General features: G+C 36.1%; 3 protein-coding genes across 6 annotated transcripts; 1 reads left to right on the forward strand and 2 right to left on the reverse strand.

The window, feature by feature from the left end:
* The first annotated feature begins 3,862 nt into the window (after positions 1–3,862).
* LOC128172417 (uncharacterized) lies at positions 3,863–7,409 on the forward strand. Of its 2 annotated transcripts, none has more exons than XM_052838221.1 (2): positions 3,863–4,437; positions 6,185–7,409. In XM_052838221.1, the coding sequence occupies exons 1-2, from the start codon at positions 4,355–4,357 to the stop codon at positions 6,999–7,001; spliced, it is 900 nt and encodes a 299-aa protein (XP_052694181.1). In that variant the 5' UTR covers positions 3,863–4,354; the 3' UTR covers positions 7,002–7,409. The 2 variants fall into 2 exon arrangements, with proteins under 2 accessions (XP_052694181.1, XP_052694187.1); XM_052838227.1 differs by lacking the exon at positions 3,863–4,437 and adding an exon at positions 5,647–5,881.
* LOC128172396 (V-type proton ATPase subunit H-like) lies at positions 7,268–19,390 on the reverse strand. Of its 3 annotated transcripts, XM_052838203.1 has the most exons (16): positions 19,231–19,384; positions 17,131–17,148; positions 14,185–14,266; positions 13,829–13,928; positions 13,433–13,522; positions 12,730–12,843; positions 12,334–12,438; positions 12,097–12,194; positions 11,776–11,803; positions 11,619–11,701; positions 11,138–11,222; positions 10,550–10,728; positions 10,027–10,152; positions 9,776–9,877; positions 7,849–7,962; positions 7,268–7,693 (listed from the first exon to the last, which is right to left on the reverse strand). In XM_052838203.1, the coding sequence occupies exons 1-16, from the start codon at positions 19,286–19,288 to the stop codon at positions 7,621–7,623; spliced, it is 1,455 nt and encodes a 484-aa protein (XP_052694163.1). In that variant the 5' UTR covers positions 19,289–19,384; the 3' UTR covers positions 7,268–7,620. The 3 variants fall into 3 exon arrangements, with proteins under 3 accessions (XP_052694163.1, XP_052694155.1, XP_052694169.1); XM_052838195.1 differs by lacking the exon at positions 11,776–11,803 and having other exon boundaries at positions 11,619–11,729; positions 19,231–19,385; XM_052838209.1 differs by lacking the exons at positions 11,776–11,803; positions 17,131–17,148 and having other exon boundaries at positions 11,619–11,729; positions 19,231–19,390.
* LOC128172434 (uncharacterized) lies at positions 14,273–17,122 on the reverse strand. Its single transcript, XM_052838235.1, has one exon. The coding sequence runs from the start codon at positions 15,546–15,548 to the stop codon at positions 15,153–15,155; it is 396 nt and encodes a 131-aa protein (XP_052694195.1). The 5' UTR covers positions 15,549–17,122; the 3' UTR covers positions 14,273–15,152.
* Positions 19,391–21,218: the final 1,828 nt, after the last annotated feature.

Genomic DNA, 21,218 nt, shown 5'->3' on the forward strand with positions numbered 1-21,218 from the left:
AGTTCCCACGGCGTGTAACTGCGTTTCCACAGAGTTCTATTTGGCGATTGACTGCGCGCTCGCTGAGTCTCTGCCGAGCTCTCATGACGTGCTAGGAGTTTTTACCGCGCGTCCACGGCGTGCTCTGCGCGCTGACTGAGTACACAAGACGTTCTTTACTTCTTGGTAGGTTAATATTAATTTGTACAATTGCATGGGAAACAAATAGAACCATTTTAACAAAAACTTGGACTTTTGGTTGGACGTAGCTATTTATTGCGTCAAAACAAGTTAGAAATGACGCGGTTTTAAGCGAAACATGCACTGATTGCGTAGTCTTAGTTCAAAGCTAGACAAATCTTGTTGATTTCAAAGAGCCATGGCAGAGTGACCAACAATGAAAAAGGCAGGCCTACGTCACATTGCTTTTTACCTCAACTACCCCATGGTCCAAGCTCTTGTTAAAATGGTTCTAACAATTTACAACAAGTAATTAAATGATTAAAAAATTGTTTTGTTTTTATGAAAAGGTACATTGTAATTGAAACGTAACTACTTCTAAACATTTTGTGAAGGACTAGGACCAAACTCTTAGTAGTCAGGTCTGCAAAAAAGATCCGTTATTAGTTGTGAAAACATCAGAACCAAATGGCATGAATTCCATCTACGTCCATGCATTGATAGGTCTTGGAATATTAGCAAATGCTCTCAATGCTCATCCACAGCGTTTGAACAAGTTGTTTTTCATATGGCTGCGTTCACACAGCGACCCCAAAGAGCTGATGCTGCGTTCATCGCGCTCTCGTGACGTTTCTTCTGCGTTTATACTGCACTCCCACGGTGTTTTTAGTGCGCTGTCATCAAGAACACGAAAACTCGTACAATGGCTGTTGTACAATAGCAAGCGATGTAGTAATTATTAAACTGGATGTAGATGAATATGTAATACAGGTATATACCTATATGAGCCATATGGCCTTTGGTCAATAAAGAAATTATCAAACATATAGGGGTTATGAAATTATAGCCTTACTTAATTTTAATTTTCTTCAGAGGATTGTTTCTGTTTGAAACTTTATATAATTTTGACACTTCCCTTCCTCTCCATCAAGACCCTCTTTACTCCAGGAAATTTCACAAAATAATCATTTATACTGTATAGCTTCCTTATACACGTGCTTAAAATTTTCTTCCCTATGTTTATATAAGCAAGGTAGACATCTCAATGGTCTCTTATTTATTACATATAAATTGCTCTCAGAACATCTTCTATATATCTAGCATATTCGCTAGTCAAGTGTCCTATTAGTTTTTCTCATCTCATCTGTGAAAAAAAAATTATAAAGTCAAACCTATATAATGAAGTGACATATAGGTTAGGTCAGATAGGGCGGGTGTTTATTCGTTACGATATTATCAGGCACTTAGCATCATTGGAGGGGGGGGGGGCAAGAATCTACACATATAAAATTGAAAATATAGCCGAGTACCACCCCCACCCCAATAAAAAAAAAATACCTATAAGATTATAAGAATATAAAAATGGAGGATAAAATAAAGAAATCAAGAAAATTGAGAGCAAATACTACATACTTTCTCTTACCCCCCCCCCCCCCTCCCCTTCAACAGAGTACGGTTTTCCAGAATGTGGGATTAGAGAAATGTTTTATTTGATGTTTGTGTGTCAAGACTTTTTGGATGAGGTTACACCCCCACCCCCTGACCCCACTTTCAAAAACGATGCTACGTCCCTGATAATATAAGATACATGGATGTATATATATACATAATGTACATGTCTCTGTAATTGTTTATGAAACACATGTCACCATAATAAATCATTTATTTACTTGCTTACTTACACTAACAGTGTTCGGTCAACTGAGAAAACCGTTTAATAGAACTTTCTTTCAACATTTAAACGTTTATAGAATGCAATTACTGCACAAACTACACGAGCGTGACTGCGTCTTTACACTGGGGCTTTGTATATAGCAGGTGCCCCCCGCCAGGAAAGACACCCAGCATTGTCCATTGTCTCTTTAAAATTCCAATAAAGAAATTCTGTGATAAAATATAAAACACGCAGAAAGCGGCATGGAATTGGTTTGGTTTGGTGATACTAAGGAACTGTGTATGTTCAACAAATGAATCGACAGATTCCGCCGCTTTCCCTTCGCTATAGTGTATGTATGTTCATTATGTTGATAAGACGGAGCATAGGTCTTTAGACCGTAGTTAATTTTGTGTGGACAAATATAACCAACAAAGGTTTAAACATTGATTGGGAAGGATCGAAACAAACGATGTCGTTGTTTCAGATATTATCTTTGTTTCCATAGACACAATGCCGCTCTGCTGGTCTAACGTTCAACATTAAGGTCCAGAAAGTGCATGTAGCCGAAAAAGTCGCAGACTAGTGTATGCTTGGTTTTCTAGTGTTGAAAGTTCTTGTTGGAGTAATGGTTATTTCAGTTCTGTGAGTTTTTATTTTTACACAGAAACTTACAGGAAGCTGCAAATCTATGGACGGATCTGTGAACCGATTTTGATTGTCTGCAGTCTTTATAACATCGTAGTGCCACATGACTGTATTAGAGATAAGTTTCCGCTGCCGGTCAAAGAACGCAATAGATGATCTAGTTATTATTTGCTTTGTTTGAATGATGAAACATGAGCTTCTTAAGTTGCATGTCCTCAAACACTGTTCCGATAGAACCGACAAAGGAGAGCCTGCACGAGACCTGTATCGCCGTGTTCAATTGTCGTCTGTCCAAGGAATCTGGGAGGCCATGGGTATCTGACGTCATATTTCTACCTCAAGGGACAGTTCTCCTCTTCGACAAATGGAACGAAAAGTTTAAGATCCTGGGCAATGAATTTATGTGCACAAAGTCCATTCCCTTCAAAGACGCTGATGCATTTGCTGTTGTGTCTGATGACGTCATAGCTGTCATGGCGTCGAACACTATTCTGCTGTATTCAATAAAAGGGAGTAAATTATCGGACATAACTATCAAAGAAACGAGTTTTGGAGGCAAAGGAATAGCATTAACTCACTACGATAACTATCTTATATTTTTGAGTGAAAATAGAGATGTTTATAGCAGTATATATATCAAGTTATATAATTATTCTCGTGGAGGATTAACATGTCACAAATCCTTGGAGATTGATATGAAGGCTGAACTGTCCCCTTATATTGCCATCAGTGAAAAAATGAAACAGATCTTCTTGGGAAATCTGGACAACAAATCAGTAATGTGTTTTTCTATAAGTGGCGCTTTACTTTGGGAAACCACCCTTTCGTCTTGGCCCAGAGGGATGGCGTTCGTGGGTGACAAGGTCCTCGTGGCGACCTTTTTTGACCACAAGATCCACTGTCTGAGCGGCCAGGGGGACTACCTCGGGGTTGTGTTCGATTCGTCCTGTGGAATCCGCTATCCTCTAGCGCTGTGCTTTCACAAACCTACTCAGCGCCTACTGGTGCAATGTGACCACTTTGGTGATTTTAAAGTGTATGATATTTCCTCCTTGGAAAGTTTAATAAATGTTGAAAATTGACGTCTTTTATTTTGCAGCGTTGTCCTTCGTTTCATTATCATATTTTACTTAATAGTTACAGTCAAGATTAACATCTACCCTTTGACAAAGATTGTTTTCGTCAACAAGTGACGGTATACCGTCCTAGGGTAGGCCTACGGGAAGACAAATGACGACTATTAAATAATGTTCTTGACATAAATAGAGATATGCACAGAATCTGCCGAGATTTTCTTCATGACGAGTTGCCATAAGCCATGTTCAGTATTCCGGGTTGTCACGGCGCTATATGCAGCATCCAGTTGGCCTTTTGAAGGCGCTAACCGTCAGAAATCATCCACAATTGACGATTCAAAGTTTGTCGTGGGCTCTCGATATTTTAATATTTTGGTATAACTCATTATAAAGTGCCGTTTGAAAAACGTTTGATTATTCTTGCCACCAATTCATCGTCCTTCATAAACTAATAAATATAAAGCACTTTTAGTTTTTCTCATTTTTAAGTATTGAGTTGTAAACAATTCAATTACAGCATGAAATACAACTAAAGCACCTTTCTTGGATGTAAATGCCGTTCACGAAACAAATTATTTACCTTTGCAAACAAGTAAATTTTATTTGTTCCGTCCTCCGAAAAAAATCATGACTGTCGATTTCTCAATCAATACTCATAAGAATGGAACGATTTCCTCCCGTATTTTGACCAATGGGCCGACAGGAAATGAGGCAGTGGGCGAGCGCTCTGCGCCGACCACTCAATATGGCACCTTTGTTCCATAGCGCTATAAATAAATGACCAACACTTTCTGACGACTAAACATAAGACATAGGAATGGTGGTTGTACTTTGGGTCAAGAGAATGGGCTGCGAACAGGAATCATGTTATGATCTAGCTAACCTGGAGAAAACCAGAAGGTTTGTATGTCGATGTCTGTGTATTTATTCTCTCTCTCTCTCTCTCTCTCTCTCTCTGTGGTAGGGTGTACGTCAGCAATATGTAGCATTGTGTCAAACTTTTATGTTATCTTTGGTTAACAATTCCTGATTTGATTAATTAGTTTAAGATTTCTGGACTGATTGATCGCTTGTTTGCTGCTAAAATCTGCGTTAGCACTATTTCGACCATTCAGCAGTGGTAAAGGTGAATATCGACCACTTGACTGTGGCGCAGATCAACGAACGAACGGTCATTACTGTACAACGATAACTGGTTAACCTGTTAGTGTAGGTTTTCTTGATGTAGCGTACAATTTATTGAGTGTGGTGTACAATGAATTATGCTGAGTGCGGCGTGCAATTAATTTTGTTGAGTGTGGCGTGCAATGAATTATGTTGAGTGTGGCGTGCAATGAATTTTGTTGAATGTGGCGTACAATTAATTATGTTGAGTGTGGCGTACAATTAATTATGTTGAATGTGGCGTACAATTAATTTTGTTGAATGTGGCGTACAATTAATTATGATAAGTGTGTCGTACAATTAATTATGATGAGTGTGGCGTACAGTTGATTGTGTTGAGTGTGACATACGAATACTTATGTTGAGTGTGGCGTATGGTTGATTGTGTTGAGTGTGGGGTACAAATAATTAAGTTGAGTGTGGCGTACAAAAAATTAGTTGAGTGTGGCGTACAATTAATTACTAGTATGTACAAGTTTACGTAGTCCTATATTAAGAATTCAGTCTTTGGGAACCGGCCCAAAACTCTACAACTATAAGTTTCGGAGTCCATAAATAACCTAGCATTGATTTATTGAGTTTTATTAACTTTTTTACAACAAAAATTATCACTCCTCATTACCTTTAAGGATTCAAACCAAGATTAAAATTAAATAAATCTGTCACAATTTTCCCGTTAATTCAGTCAAAGGCTCAGAAATCGTTTTCAGTTTGTTATTAATAAAATGATTATAAACGTCTTTTGAGATAAAATGCTCAAGTTTAGGATTTCAAGATACTGCAACAAAGAGGTTTGACAGACTACAAATGATTACAAATGATATCACCCCACGATCATACGCCTTACCTCCTTTACATTTTATAAAATTAATAAAGTGACGATGGATCTCGGCCGGGGATTTAAATTTCCACAGGGTGATCAGCGCTGTATCTCAAACCTACTGAGGCAATGTACAATGTACAATGGCATTGTCTCAAAAACTGCAACGCTGTTTTTGCTAGAACTCCGTGAAGGGCACAGATAATTATATATTTAGAAGCAGTGAGGAATTCAAAACAACTTTGCCACTCATAATATGTGTTCGGTTGTACAACTCAAAATTTCCATCATCGTAAAAGTGTTGAAAGGGCCGGAATAAATCCCAATTCTAACGGTGTGAATCAAAACAGAAGTATGACTGTAAGTAGAAGTGCATAGATTTTAATTCTTTCTTAGGATTAAATTGTAAACTTGAGTATGAATGATGATCTAAATACAGGTCCCGTTTTGTTAGTCTATATATATTGGTCAATCTATTGTTCACAATTTTCTTCGAGTAATAATCGCTTATATTACGCTTATAGATATTTTTATTCTAACGATAAACATCAAATTGAATGATGAACGCAATTAAGTTGTCGAAATCAATTGAACAAACAAATATGGCCTAAACATTATCATAATGTCGAGACGTTTTCAGAATTTGTTCACATATTATTTCAGGCTATTTAACATGTCGAGCGGCGTGAATTTCTCTAGAAACACTGTGAAGAGGATAAAACAAAGTGAACTACAGTTGAATTGTACGATTCACAAAATCAACTCCTCGCTAGCGGAGAGTCTCCATGAAATTGACCATACCGTACGGGTGATAGAGCAGGAACGGACGCAGTCAAAGGGCGAGTTCCAGCCCTACTACCTGAGGCGCAGACACTCCATAGAACACTCCATAGAACACTCCGAGTCCGACTCAGTTCCTTCTCCGAGCAGCGAGCAGCGAGAGAGAGCCAGTAGCTTTGGGAGTAACTCGGTACAAATGAATAGATCGCCATCTATCAGTGCCACAGCCTCCAAAGAGTCGGTGGCGTCCGAGGATAGCGCGGGAAAACGCGACGTCAGTCCACACAGGCGTGTTTCCCGGAAAGGCAAGCATCAAGAGGAGCACCCCAGCAGTAGTCTCTCCCAGTTCTACCATTTCAGCAGAATGAAATCTCGGAGAAACTCGTTACCCATGAGTTTCAGTCTCCAGAATTCCCACGACTTCCACGCTCACGGAAGAGACGCTCCTGGCGAGGATGGCATCCATTGTCGTCTGCGCCGCGTGGAACACGAGCTCGCGCACCGGAAGCCAAAGAGCATACGACAGCTATCTGCTACAAGTATGACATCAATTGATGAAAGAAAAGAAAACGAAAAACAGGAAATGGAGAAGCGGCAGCAGGCGGTGGCAGAATATGTGAATTCTGTGGAGGAATGCACGTATCTCCGCGGAAAGAACAAAGGAATAAAAACTTTATCTGTTGAGGAGATCTTCCATTAATGTACATCATGTACAAATTACAACCATTAAATTACTTTGTCTTGAAAAATGAATAACAATTTGTTTTTGTATATAATTATGTTTTATAAGTTTGTACATATATATATATATATAATCACTTTGTTCAACACAATGCATTATTGTTTTATATATTACTGTATCATATTTTGTTTACAATCAATAAACCTCACATTTTTTATCTCACATAATCACTGATCTGATTACTGGTTCTCACAATCAACACTGTATACATGTGTATATATATGTGTACATTCAATGGAATTCACTATCCATTACTATAAATATAGGACCATGCAATTAAATAGTTATTTTGTTTTAAAAAACTAGTATCATTACCAAAATCTTGTCATAACTTACCCACAATTTATAAAACATCAAAACAAACAACTGAAAAAAAAAGGTAACCATAATGGAGTATGTTGCATGAAGAGATGGCTCCATTTTAACATCTCTACTCTGGTCCATGTTTGCGTCCTATAGATCACAGTTAGCTCCCCTGAACACACCCTCCTGGAATGTCATGGCTTCCCTACTCTACAGACTCTGGAGTAAATGTCATTGACTAGTATATTAAGTAGTCCCTACACGGCCCGCGTTCCTACGCCGCAGTCTGTACCAGGCCAGGGTTGTCCTTGGGTTGGTCCGACTGTAACTGTCTTCCGAGGTATTCCCTGGAAATCAACCAAGTCACACTCAGTATGATAGCTTCACTGATCAGATATATAAAACAGATAAGTAATCAGTCTCCTTGTAAAAATGCCATGCCAACAATTCAACTTCCACCACACATGTATAATACAGGTGGGAGTTACGGGCCTTTACTCACCAGTTGTGAACCATCAGTTTTTGGACAGCTATGAGGGCCTCGAATCGGACATTGGGGTCCTCATGGGACAGGTATTGCATCACCATCTGTTTCCCTCCCAGCTGTTCTATCACACTGAAGAAAAAAATGGAATAAATCTGGGATTCATGAATCAAAACTGAGCTGTGAATGTTGGGTGAGAAAGATACATGTTTTACTTTGTTTTTAGCACTACATTCAGCTATAAGAACAAAGTAAAAAACTGGATGCAGTTTACAGTCCCATTCCAGAAACTGATATAAAATACTTGGTTTCACTGAATTGTTATACTTATTGCATGTGCTTTTTGTTTCTAAGCCTTGAATTTAAATATCTGGTAAATCACTACCGGTGTGGGCAGTGATTAAATGTTTCAAATGGCTACCTACATGCTGCATACTGTCAAATAACCAGGCCCAAACATTTTGTTAACAAAGCTAGAATTCACATAACAAGATATCTGTGAGCCAAAGCTCACTAGTGATACCCCCGCTCTGATGTGAATATGCAAAATAAGCAAAGTCGACATTTAACAGAAAGCTGGCATCCGATTGGTACAGAAATATATCCCACAATATGGCATGCCTAAACAAATAGTGTGTTAAAATTTCAAGCATCTGCGATAAATAGCTGCTGAGAAATCTTTGAGGAAAATTTGTTTGAAAATTTTGGCTAAAATAAACAAAGTACTCATTTAACAGGAAGATGACGTCCGATTGGTACAAAAATATATCCCACGATATGCCATGCCTTAACAAACACTGTGTAAAAATTTCAAGCATCTCCGATAAATAGCTGCTGAGAAATCTTTGATGAAAATTTGTTTGAAAATTTTGACAAAAAATAAACAAAGTAATTATTTAACAGGAAGTTGACATCCGATTGATACAAAAATATATCCCACAATATGGCATGCCAAAACAAATAGTGTGTTAAAATTTCAAGCATCTGCGATAAATAGCTGCTGAGAAATCTTTGAGGAAAATTTGTTTGAAAATTTTGGCTAAAAATAAACAAAGTCGTCATTTAACAGGAAGTTGATGTCTGATTGGTACAAAAATATATCCCACGATATGCCATGCCTTAACAAATACTGTGTACAAATTTCAAGCATCTGCGATAAATAGTTGCTGAGAAATCTTTGACAAAAATTTGTTTGAAAATTTTGGTTAAAAAATAAGCAAAGTCGTCATTTAACAGGAAGTTGACATCCGATTGATACAAAAATATATCCCACAATATTGCAAGCCAAAACAAATAGTGTGTTAAAATTTCAAGCATCTGCGATAAATAGTTGCTGAGAAATCTTTGACGAAAATTTGTTTGAAAATTTTGGCAAAAAATAAACAAAGTCATCATTTAACAGGAAGTTGACGTCTGATTGGTACAAAAATACATCCCACGATATGGCATGCCTAACTAAATAATGTGTTAAAATTTCAAGCATCTGCGATAAATAGCTGCTGAGAAATCTTTGAGGAAAATTTGTTTGAAAATTTTGGCTAAAAATAAACAAAGTACTCATTTAACAGGAAGATGACGTCCGATTGGTACAAAAATATATCCCACGATGTGCCATGCCTTAACAAACACTGTGTTAAAATTTCAAGCATCTCCGATAAATAGCTGCTGAGAAATCTTTGACGAAAATTTGTTTGAAAATTTTGGTTAAAAAATAAGCAAAGTTGTCATTTAACAGGAAGTTGACGTCTGATTGGTACAAAAATATATCCCACGATATGGCATGCCTATACAAATACTGTGTACAAATTTCAAGCATCTGCGATAAATAGTTGCTGAGATAAATGCGACAGAAATTTTTGTTACGGACGGACAGACAGACAGACACACAAGGGTAAAACAGTATACCCCCTCTCCTTCGGAGCGGGGGTATAATTATTGAACTCACACTTTTCCACGGGGATAATGGCGAACATATTCTCCAAGGTCATGGGCTGCCACTGATAGAATCAAGGGGTCTTTGCTACTCTCTAGAAGTCGAACCAACATCCTACAGAGAAGCCGAAAAGGAGAGAAATAAAAAGATACTTTTTTTAAAAGTTACACTTAACAGAGGATTTCAAACTGCTATGTTTATAAATTTGAGACTTTACCTCATTTCATAGATCATGGTATATCATATATCATACAGTTCCTTACTTGAGAAGAGAATAATTATTTTCGTTGAGCCTGATTGCGTTTTCCCTCCAGAATTTCTCATTCTTATGAACGGGACTCCACTCGAGCCGACCTGATTTCACCTCAGAAGTGTACTCATCAAACGAACTATCAAAATTGAATAAGATACATGTATATACTAATACTGCAGGATCATTAAAATTGATAGTGACTCAGTTCTTGATTTTCTGGGTCCTTCTAATCCCAAAAATTACATCTTCAACAATAGTGTACCACAGTATTCATTAATTATTCATGCAAATATGAAATTTGACAAAAAATTGTCACCATAAATGATCCCACAGTATTCAGTAATAAATAATAGTAAATGGTATATATCACTGGTAAACAGTGACTGGTAATCAGTTGCAACTATGATAACTGACACTGGCTATTAGTAAAGAATAAAAAAAAATGATGATAATGCACCATTAGAATATTAATGATGCCACTGAACTGACCAATTAAATACAGTTGTTCACTTCTTTATTGTTTACGCCCCCACCTGAGATCTTGGACAGACTCCTGGAGTTTCTCATTGAGGAATTCAAGGTCGTCCACAATGTCAGGGTCGTCAAACTTCCTGGCCTCCAGGAGCTCGAGCTGTTTGAGCACTTTACACTGCACCATGGCAACAGCGTGCTCGTGGATCAAATCTCTCTCCTCCGGCTTCTCCAAAATATTCTACAAAAACAGCAAAGGTCACGAATTCTATACAAACAGAAGGGGTTATTTAACAAATGCAACATAAACAGAAATTCAGGTTAACTAACAATAATTTTGGTCGGGTCGTGATCAAATCCAATAAAGCCCGAAGGGCTTTATGATAGATTTGATCATGGCCCCGACCAAAATTGTTATCTCATGATATTCAAAAAATGAATCCTAATTACTTACTTTTCAGCAGAAGTACAATTATTCAAACTAGAATATTAAGTACATGCAAACCCTGCTTGCGCCCCAACAATACTTCATTTGAATTTATTAGTATATATATAATAGTACAAAATCGATTCGTTGTGTTATCACAGACAAAGACACTGAAATATGTAGATATTAGGTAAAAATAAGAATAATCTTTGTCGGTACAAACCCTGAAGGTGGCCAGAATAATGCGGGACACTTTCTCCTTCACACACTCACTCAGGATGTCAGACAGCACTGGGATGATCTTATCTCTGGATAAAAACAATGCATAGATGACGGCCTACATACAACTACATGAAAAATATATATAACATTCTCCACTTGAAGGAATGAATATAAATAACATTCTCCACTTAAAGGAATGAATATAAATAACATTCTCCACTTAAAGGAATGAATATAAATTATATTAAATTACATTCTCCACTTAAAGGAATGAATATAGATAACTTTCTCCACTTAAAGGAATGAATATAAATAACATTCTCCACTTAAAGGAATGAATATAAATTATATTAAATTACATTCTCCACTTAAAGGAATGGATATAAATAACATTTTTCCTTGCCACATATGGGCTATATACAATACATAGCAAAAATAAAGCAGCTGTGGAGTATAATTGTGAGGAGAGATGTGACTCTCACTTGCTCATTCTCTCCGCGATGTGGGTACTGAAGCTGAGGCACCACAGACAGAAGATCAGCTGGTACTGGATCTGGAAGCCGACCTTACTCCCTAACAGAACCGAGACAATCCTACAACAACGGTAACAAAACATAAAAGGTAATAACCACAGACGACCTTACTCCCCAACAGAACCGAGACAATCCTACAACAACGGTAACAAAACATAAAAGGTAATAACCACAGAAATCACACTTCTCTATTGGCACAGTCTAAATATATAACAACACTATATTCATTTAAGGTCCAAAAAATTACAATATTAGCTAGATAAACAGCATTGAAATTTATTAAATCTATAATGGAGGAAATTTAACAAAGAAAAAATGTTAGACTCCTGAGACCAGCATATTTATGACTTTATCTAAACCAATACATTGCATGATTTTTATAAAATCTTGTTCTCAGAATTCCCAATATGTTACACAAGTAACTCACGTTGCTATTCCATCAACATCTACAAATACTTGGCGATATTTTTCAATTCGAAGCATCATTTGGAGGCACCGGGCTGCTGTTTGTATGTATTCATTGCCCTATAGAATGTGATAATTCCATTGAATTATTCATTGTGACAGTACACCCATCATACATGTATTAAAAGATAACATATAGTATAATATATAAGAAGAATAAATACAAGTGGTAAGTTCAATACTCTATTAGTTTCCTTACAGGGAGTCTGAGCTGGTTCTTTAACCAGTCCATGTAGAACCGGAGATCGTCTAATCCCATCAACTCTTTACTCCAGCAGGCAATCTTTGCAATGATTCTACTTGTCTGCCAAAAGTGAGAGACCAACAAAATATTAGGTATCTTTGTTAACTAGTGATTATACTATACAGTATTTCAGCTTAGATAGAAAGGTTTAGAGATTAATAATATGAATGCATCATGATAACTTGTGCTTGTAATTAGATGTAAAACAATATATATCTTGCCCATGATTTCAAAAGCAGTAATAAAGCAGCAACTTTTAGTACATAACCCAATTTAATATTCTGTTGTTGTTCTACCTTTTGGATGAATGCTACCCAATTGTTCTGGTTGAGGAGATGTATAAACGCATACCTGATTGACAATGAACCTATCGTTCCGGTTGAGGAGATGTATGAATGGTGTCCACACTGACTCCTTCATCTGTTTAGCATACTCTTTCAGGATCTCTACTCGTGACTTGTCCTCCTAAAAATAAATCCCCCAACTCATTCCTTTATTTGTAACAATGTAGACCATCTAACAAGCTTAAAAATCATTAAATTTTGTTTTTGGCTGTCCAAAGTTAATTTTTGTTTAACATTACTCATGCATATAAGTTAAGAAGAAATCGTCATCTTAAAATATCAAACAAGCCATATTTTCAATTTTGTCTCTCTACTTTGATTTTTAAGTTTTTGAATCATAATAACTGCATTCTGTAGAAACATAAAATGTTTACGACCTATTAAGGACTACTGTAGAAGCAGAAATATTCATTGAGGATTTACCGTAATTTCGTTATTTTTCGTTGGGAGTATAAATCAATGAAATTAAATCCATGACGAATTTTTATTCCAGGACTGAGGTATCAATGATAACAAAGAGATTACGATATGACGAAATTAAATGACAATGAAATTTTAATTGGTTTGAAAACAACGAAATTTTGACCCAACGAAAAAATATGTGTTTCTACAGTATATATTGGGTACTTTTTATTGCCCTCCTTCTTAGGTTGGTATTTCAAAGGGAATATTACACATAGAATTAGGCAATTAGCTTGGTGCAGCCTTACCTGTAGAACATCATCCAACATGGTCAGGATATACTGCAAGGTCTGGTCCTTGGCAATTTGACTCATCAGATTGAAGAAAGTCCGGGCAAACTAAAACCAGAGAACCCAGACTACAGGCATGACATAAAATACTGGTAATATGACTTTTACTTGGCCAAGACTGACTGTGTTGATTTCCTTGCATTATTAATTAAATGATAATAAAGCAAAAATTTCATTTCAATGCTAAATTGTTTATGCTCATTCAATATTCAATTATGAATATTAAAGTAAAGTTTTTAATGACAAAGAATAAAGCACAAAAGAGTTATTCTTAGTTGAGGCAAGTGTTTATAGTCAAGAATTGAAACACAAGAATTGAAACACAAGATTTAAGGGGAATATCTCCTCAGTTACCTGTGGTCCAGCCTCCTTCAACATGGCCGACTTTGTCTCACTGTTAGCATTATCAAATTGATAAATAAAATTGTAGTCCTCCTGAGAAATCATCTGCCCCCTGAAAACAACAAAGCAAGAGTTTTTTTTATTACATCTTCATTATCAGCTGCAGCCAAAGATAAAGGGACAAGTTTATGATATTAATATTGGTAATTAATTTTGATTAACACAGAAAGTTATTTATACACAAACCTTTTTTATGTTTAAATAAATTTTTTAGCCATTCCAATCAAGTTGCAAGTTAGGAAAAAATTAACAATACACTGACATGATGTGGTCTTCGAAGAATACTGGCTAATAAATAGGTCACTTACTGTACATAGCTTTGCCAGTTGACACGATTAGCTCGAACATCATTGGCTCTCTGCTGAAGTAAACTTGTGGCCACCTGAGCCCCTGTAAAGTTACAAGATGACATCAGATACAGCTAATAATAAGAGATTCTGTAAAATAAACTTTTGCTTGAGTACCTTTGGGTTCTACATAACTACGGTTCATTGTTACTGAATCGTCCTTACATCTGTTTCAGTCAATGTAATACACCACTGTCTTACAATGTTCACCTGTTACACACACAGTATCCGTGGGCTCTCAGTCCACATCATTTTACAGGTTCTCCACATAATCAATACACACAATCATACTAAACTGTCTGACAGACTGTGTCATTTAAATACATGCTCTCCTTAGAGGAATTAATTAGTACAATAGCCTGTTGTCTGGTAACATTGCAATTGAAAGCAACTGCTCTCCAGGCTTCAAAAGCTGTTATTTCAAACCAATACTTAGTACCTTTTACAGGCAAATCTAATATACCAATTAATTACCTTCACTTTAATCATCCTATTAGTAAACCAATCAAGTTAACTCGTGTGTTTGTAATTAGTGCAACAACTTCCTCTAACACAAAAGTAGATAGTGAGATCAAAATAGGAGGCAAACTGAAGCATCTGACTGCATGTCAATTCTTTAGAGTAAATGTTGAATAAAAGAACCATAGCTTTGAATACATCTTAGCATTAAAAAAGGGTTTAACATCAGATGTATGAGCATGTGTACTACTGTACAGCACAGACTATACAGCTAAGCAGGCAGTAACTATACTGTCGTACTTTATACAATCATGTTCAGGTAGGAGATTACATTAGACTACTGTGACCTCAGTAACTATACTGTAGTACTTTATACAATCATGTTCAGGTAGGAGATTACATTAGACTACTGTGACCTCAGTAACTTTACTGTAGTACTTTATACAAACATGTTCAGGTAGGAGATTACATTAGACTACTACGACCTCTGTACCACCTTCTTTCTGTAGCATCTGCTTGTTGAGCATTGTTTGATCCACCTGACTCTGAGACCGACGGAAGAGCTGTCCGGTTGACATCACCACCTTCCCGGGCTCCGAGAATCGACGCGAAAACAGGGCTGTCTTTTTGGTGTTTCCTTTGTCTTGGCGAGCACTTTTCTGTGAAGAAAAATCAGTCACCATCTCAGCTGCAGTGTCATCTCTCTCATGTTCTTCTATTGCCTCTCGATCTCTCGAGTGATCTGAGCTTTGTTTTCCTGAGACACGTAACCGTCTATATCTCTTCAGGGTTGAGTCAGAAGGTATCTCACTGTTCTCTGAGTCATTCTTCGAGTCGGCCACAGAGTAAGAGCTTGCTCGCCTCATAACAAATCAACAGTTCTTCAATTTCAGGCTCAATAGCAATAACTGACTAAAGTGGGATTGCAGACTTCCACAGATTTTGTGTAACTAAGAGTCAGCATATAATTGTCTAAAAATTCCTGATTTCACAGAAGTATATAAAAGCCACAGTCAGAGATAAGCAAAGAAAAAGCTGATAAATGACAGGTAAATAGGCTCTCTTGGTCAGGTTGTCAATGGGATTGAAACCAAAGGTGGATAGGTAACAAATGTTTTGGCCACGGGAATTCCTTGTCACATTAACTCTGGCCCAGCTGTTTCCCTCTGATTGCTAAAACCTTCCTGGTGAAAACAACCTCTCTCTAACCTGTCATTACACTTATAAGAACAGGTAAAACTACCTTCGGCTGAGACTCCTCTCACCTGACTGACATAACATCATACTTACATCAACATAGTCTACACAGACCTGAAGGAGACTACAGGGGAAGACTGTATAAACTCTGTAGCCACAGGCCATGGCAAGGTACATAACTATTTACATGTATAGTAATGTTACATCTTATATGATAATATATTGATAATTTTATGTGTATTTTTGGAATACTATCATAGGAGAAACAAACCAATGCTTTTTATCATCAAGGAAATGAAATGGTCAACACTAGGTTTGTAGATATTTTAATACAGAATTTCATTTGTGTCAAAATCTATAGAGTCACTCTATAAATATGTATAAATTCAATTTCTGTTGTAAGTTTCTATTAGCTGACTTGATTAAAAATTTAAATTTGACAAAATGTATACTAATAACTGTCACTACCATCATAAAAATCAAAACTGGTGTTTGTTTTGAGATGTATAATATGTGTGGTATTTTGAAGAAAAAAAAAATTGCAGTTCACACTTCAACAATTAGCTTTTCTTTCATAATCAACTATAGAACAACTACCAGTCAATTCCTATAGCAGGGATGAATGAAGAATTCAAAGTCTACTGGCTTCTATTTGAGTCAGACAAGTCTGTTGAATATTCAGATGTCACAAAGCATACAGCTCACATCAAAAGAACATTGGCATGAAAGGAAAATCTCTCTCTCTCTCTCTCTCTCTCTCTCTCTCCTTACTGTAAATCTGGATGAGAAACAAAACATGAGAATAAACAAACATATGTAGACAGCTACATGTGTAACAAGTAACAATTTGGTCAACAAGAAACCAAGATCATTAAAGTTCTGTGAAATTTATCTACTGGTAGCCTATTATATTTAGACTTATTACAAGTAAACACTTTAAGAAAATTAGAAAGTGCATGTGGAAAAACTGCATTCTTATCATTGTCTAAGTTGTCTTTTTTTATAATAATGTGAGTGTACAATAAACATTATAGATGCCTGCAGTTTTGCTTTCAATAGTTACACATGTATCTGGTTGTCATGCACTTTGATTGAGAGGAAAACATGCTAAAATGAGAAACGCTTAAAGAGCGAGCAGGATAGAACGGCACCAACAAAATGATAGACTCGAGTTCTTTAAACTGAACATGATGCTCTGTAATGCATGCAATATCAAACTGCAACAGAAGTTAATGCTTTATCTTAACATACCAATTGGCAAACTCAGGTCTGAAATACAAGACAATTCAGTACATGAATAATGAAATGGTTTTAATTGTGCGAAAAGTCATCTTGGTGTTGGCATGTTCATTTTGCACACAAAAAATTCTAAAACAACTGAAACAAATGTACATATATAATCATGTATCCATAAATCACATTAATCATATTCATTGTTGTTTACTTGTGCTTATTAGGTTTGTTATATTCAAGGAATAAATTTCATTTCAATTAAAAATCAAACTCACAATTTCGATCATATGCTGCTTTTGACTTAAGGTAAATAAGAACTAGCCAAAGGAATTTACAGGAAATGCTAATGTCACATTAGATGAGAGGTCAGTTTTGACATTTAACACGAATTCGCATGAATTGTCTACATGTATCAAACATTTCTCTGAAACTTAATTTTATAGTACTGTTGTGCAAACATTTTTTTTTTCAATCACAGATCAAAATCACTCAGGGGTGGCAGTAAAAGGAAACTCTTTTTGCAATAGGTGTGATAAACAAAGGGTATTGAAATACATGTAATATTGAGCACAGCTAGAGGCAGGCAAAGCCCGCCTTGCAAAGCAATGCTTAATGGTAACACTTACAGTATATTTAATTAAGAAAGGACTATGTGCGGTATGGTTAAATATCTGCCCCCAATTTTAACCAATTTTCAAATAGTATCATATAAAAACCAAATCTTCATAAATCGACGCCTATCACTTTAATCTTGATTTTAATCACCATTGCTCTATTGCTGTTTATCTATGACGTCACCTAAATGACCTAATTCCTGCAATTTTGCAAAAAAATGAAAATATTGTCATTTTTGCTTTATATTTTGCATTCGGAAGTATAGAGCGCAGGTCTGCTTAAGTACGATTTTAACATATGTTTTTCTTCCGATAATTATACACATTATATTAAAAAATGGTACTTGAGCAAGCCTGCGCTTGATGTTTCCCAGTTGAAAAACGATCAGAAAACACCCATATTTTGCTACAAAACATCAATTTATCAAAATAAGCCAATCTTTATGACGTCATTTCTACATTATGACGTCACTGTGGTGTTAACCTTGTACACCCTTATTTTCAAGATGATTTTAACTATCTTCCACCTTATTTTTAAAGCTCTTTATAAAACTTTAATTTTGGGGGCAAATAATGCATAAAACCCGAAGTCCTTTAGGTAAAATGTAAGTTGGAGCTGGGATACTAACAGCTAAAACAACTTCTTAGCTACTGAGCACCACCATATTAACAGCTCTTTTGTTTTGTTAACACTATCATTAAATGAGTGGCGCTTGTCATTGTATATTGCCCCTAAACTCTTAAAAACTTTCCAAGGTTTTTAAGCTCATGTGATTTGAATGAATATAACTGACTTTGAAAGCCAAATATGTTACAACAGTGTTACAATCAGGATTCACTTATGTATTGACAAATCATTAAATGGGTAAAAAACTTAACATCAAGGATCCGAATCTTAGATATTGAATAAAATAACAAATTTCAATTTATGAAAAGATGAAATCTAAAGAAAAGGAACTTTTCTTTGCCGGTTTTACTTTGATTATCATTCACATGTATGATTAAGCAGGTGGAACCAATTGTGTATATGTTTCAAATTAATTTTGTTCTCTCGTTTACAAAAATCAAACTAAATATGCACTAAATATTAGAATGGACTTCAAGACATTTGATGATCCATTTTGTTTGCATAAAATTTCAGTTGTTCTAGTTTTGTGAATCGTACCTGTGCTTATTTTAGTGATACCACCATCGATTAATTTCACTCGGCTTTTTGTTTTGATATAGATGTAAGTGTTGTCAAACACAACTTAAATAAAATGATGTCAAAGTCTGACCACAGGTCTCTGAATTTCTATCAACAATTCGTTAAATGTTTGGGAACAAAGAGCGATATGTACCATAGCCATGTATTTATATATAGATAGGGTACATGTATATATCTCTCGGTTCCCAAACATTTAACGGCTTAATGATATAATTCAGAGGCTTGTGGTCTGACGACAAATTGATTTCTGACATTCCCTACGAGTAGTTATTTGTGTTGCAATTTTTTGACTATTACCTTTTTCAATGTCATCGATATTACTGATGACACTTCCTAGATTTGAGATGTTAGCCATCTTTACTCGGCAGTAATCAAATTTTATCCACAAATTCTTCTGTCTCTCGGATAATTTATCATATGACTTGACTCTGAAATGATCTTTACCTTGTTGTTTGTGATTACGCTTTGATAAACGTTTTCCTGATTGCGTACTTTCAGTGAACATCGATCCCGACCATAATAAATATGCCCTCTCCTCCAACTAGGTCGCTATAGTTGGAGCGGATCAAAGATATTATTGGTCCCATATGATCGGCATTTGTCTCAAGGAGACTGTTTCAAACATATGATTGCCTTTAAAAATTTTTACAGTGAAATGTAAACTTGTGAGTAAATTATGTCAAAAATATAAACTATAGACAAATAAACTAATAGTTTATTTCAGTGTTTAACGCGTTCAAATTTTGTCCGATCGAATCATCCCCGACATTTTAAGTAGGATTATATGCATAGGAAAAAGTTTTTTTCCCCATTTCATTTGTAAAAAATTACAAACATACGATTTTCTTTTCATTTTCAACGATGGAAAGTTAGCGTATACGTAAACTTTTTGCCCCATTAAAAGCAAAAACGAAGCTGCACATGACTGGGTAGTTTTAATACTACATGCATTAGCCCTCGTAGTTTAGTCCTATTAACGTGCCGTACCAACATACAGAAGTGTATAGAATAAAAGGACGTTTACGAATCAAATTTAATTTTATTTGTAATAAAAAAAATATATAATATCTTTCCACTCAGAACAACGTTTATTCAATTGTTGCGTTAAAGTCTCTCAAGTCAATGTAAGACGTTGGCTCCGACGTGGATAACGTCGATTTTGAAGAAGCAGCGAATTGAATAAAATATTTACCTCTGGACATTATCTAACAATTCATTTCACTAAAAAAAAATTTTTTATGATAAATGTTTTTAAAATAAAACGTTACACGATAATATGTACATTTTACTTTGCATTTGCGGTTTACTACAGTAATGCACAATACCTATTCTCTTTTGAGAAGTGGACATGCAATACCACATAACCTAGCTATGTATATGGATGTAGGCTATGCCTATCCACTTCTTAAAAGAGAATATCATTATACCCTGAGCAGAGAGAGCACAAATTTAAACCCGCGACCGACCTTAGAAGGAAATCACAATTTTGCCAACATCGCTTCAAGCATACCACAGGGACCAAGCCCGTTCTAACATTAATTTCAATGTAACCATAAATAAAGTCTTTATTTATGGTTACATTGAAATTAATGTTAAAACGGGCTTGGCCCCTGTGAAGCATACCGTTTTATTTTCCTTTCAGTCGGAATTGTATTTATAAAGATGCGCGAGGTTTTTCTTCTTTAGAGAACAGAGTCAGTGCTTAGTGGTCTCCTTGCTCCCAGTCTGACTAAAGCCAGTCCCTACTAATTCACCTACAACGAAGTGAATTAGTAGGGGCTGGCTTTAGTCAGACTGCCTTGCTCCAGTCTCACAATATATTGAGGATACTTTGTTGGATCGAAGGAGCGATACTATATATAGATTGCTCCTTCGCCTTCGCACGTACCCTCGCACTCTCGCCTTCGGAACTTCGCCGTCGCATATCTTCGCATTTTCGCTCCCTTGCCTTCGCAACTTAGCATTTTTGCCTTCGCAACTTCGCACTCTCGCACCATCGGAGCACCATATTTAATACACTTGTTACTAAAGAGTGTTCGTCTTCGGCAAATTTATGCATGTAAAGACAGGGACGTATATACTAACGGGACTGGCAACTCTCGCAAGTCTCGCCGAATTTCGTAGGTCATTTTTAACTTCATATATCTATATTACCTGATGTATCGATATAAAACCTTTAAAAAACTATCTTGAAATTATTCTAGAATTGTTATTTGTACTTTATTACCCTGATCTGGTCATAATTACGACGGAGTTCTCAAAACCCCGAGACCCGTTTTTGCCCC

Source organism: Crassostrea angulata, chromosome 1 (assembly GCF_025612915.1).
Source record: "Crassostrea angulata isolate pt1a10 chromosome 1, ASM2561291v2, whole genome shotgun sequence".
NCBI classification, from domain to species: Eukaryota; Metazoa; Mollusca; class Bivalvia; order Ostreida; family Ostreidae; genus Magallana; species Magallana angulata.

Excerpts from the sequence above, each read along its gene's own strand:
- LOC128172417 (XM_052838221.1), top strand. The coding sequence starts at position 4,355 with ATGGTGGTTGTACTTTGGGTCAAGAGAATGGGCTGCGAACAGGAATCA. Across the intron at positions 4,438-6,184 it reads AACCTGGAGAAAACCAGAAG|GCTATTTAACATGTCGAGCG; the intron begins GTTTGTATGTCG and ends ATATTATTTCAG.
- LOC128172434 (XM_052838235.1), bottom strand. The coding sequence starts at position 15,548 with ATGAGGCGAGCAAGCTCTTACTCTGTGGCCGACTCGAAGAATGACTCA.
- LOC128172396 (XM_052838195.1), bottom strand. The coding sequence starts at position 19,288 with ATGGCTAACATCTCAAATCTAGGAAGTGTCATCAGTAATATCGATGAC. Across the intron at positions 12,844-13,432 it reads TGTTGGATGATGTTCTACAG|GAGGACAAGTCACGAGTAGA; the intron begins GTAAGGCTGCAC and ends ATTTATTTTTAG. Across the intron at positions 7,963-9,775 it reads CATTATCCCCGTGGAAAAGT|TGTGATAGAACAGCTGGGAG; the intron begins GTGAGTTCAATA and ends TTTTTTCTTCAG.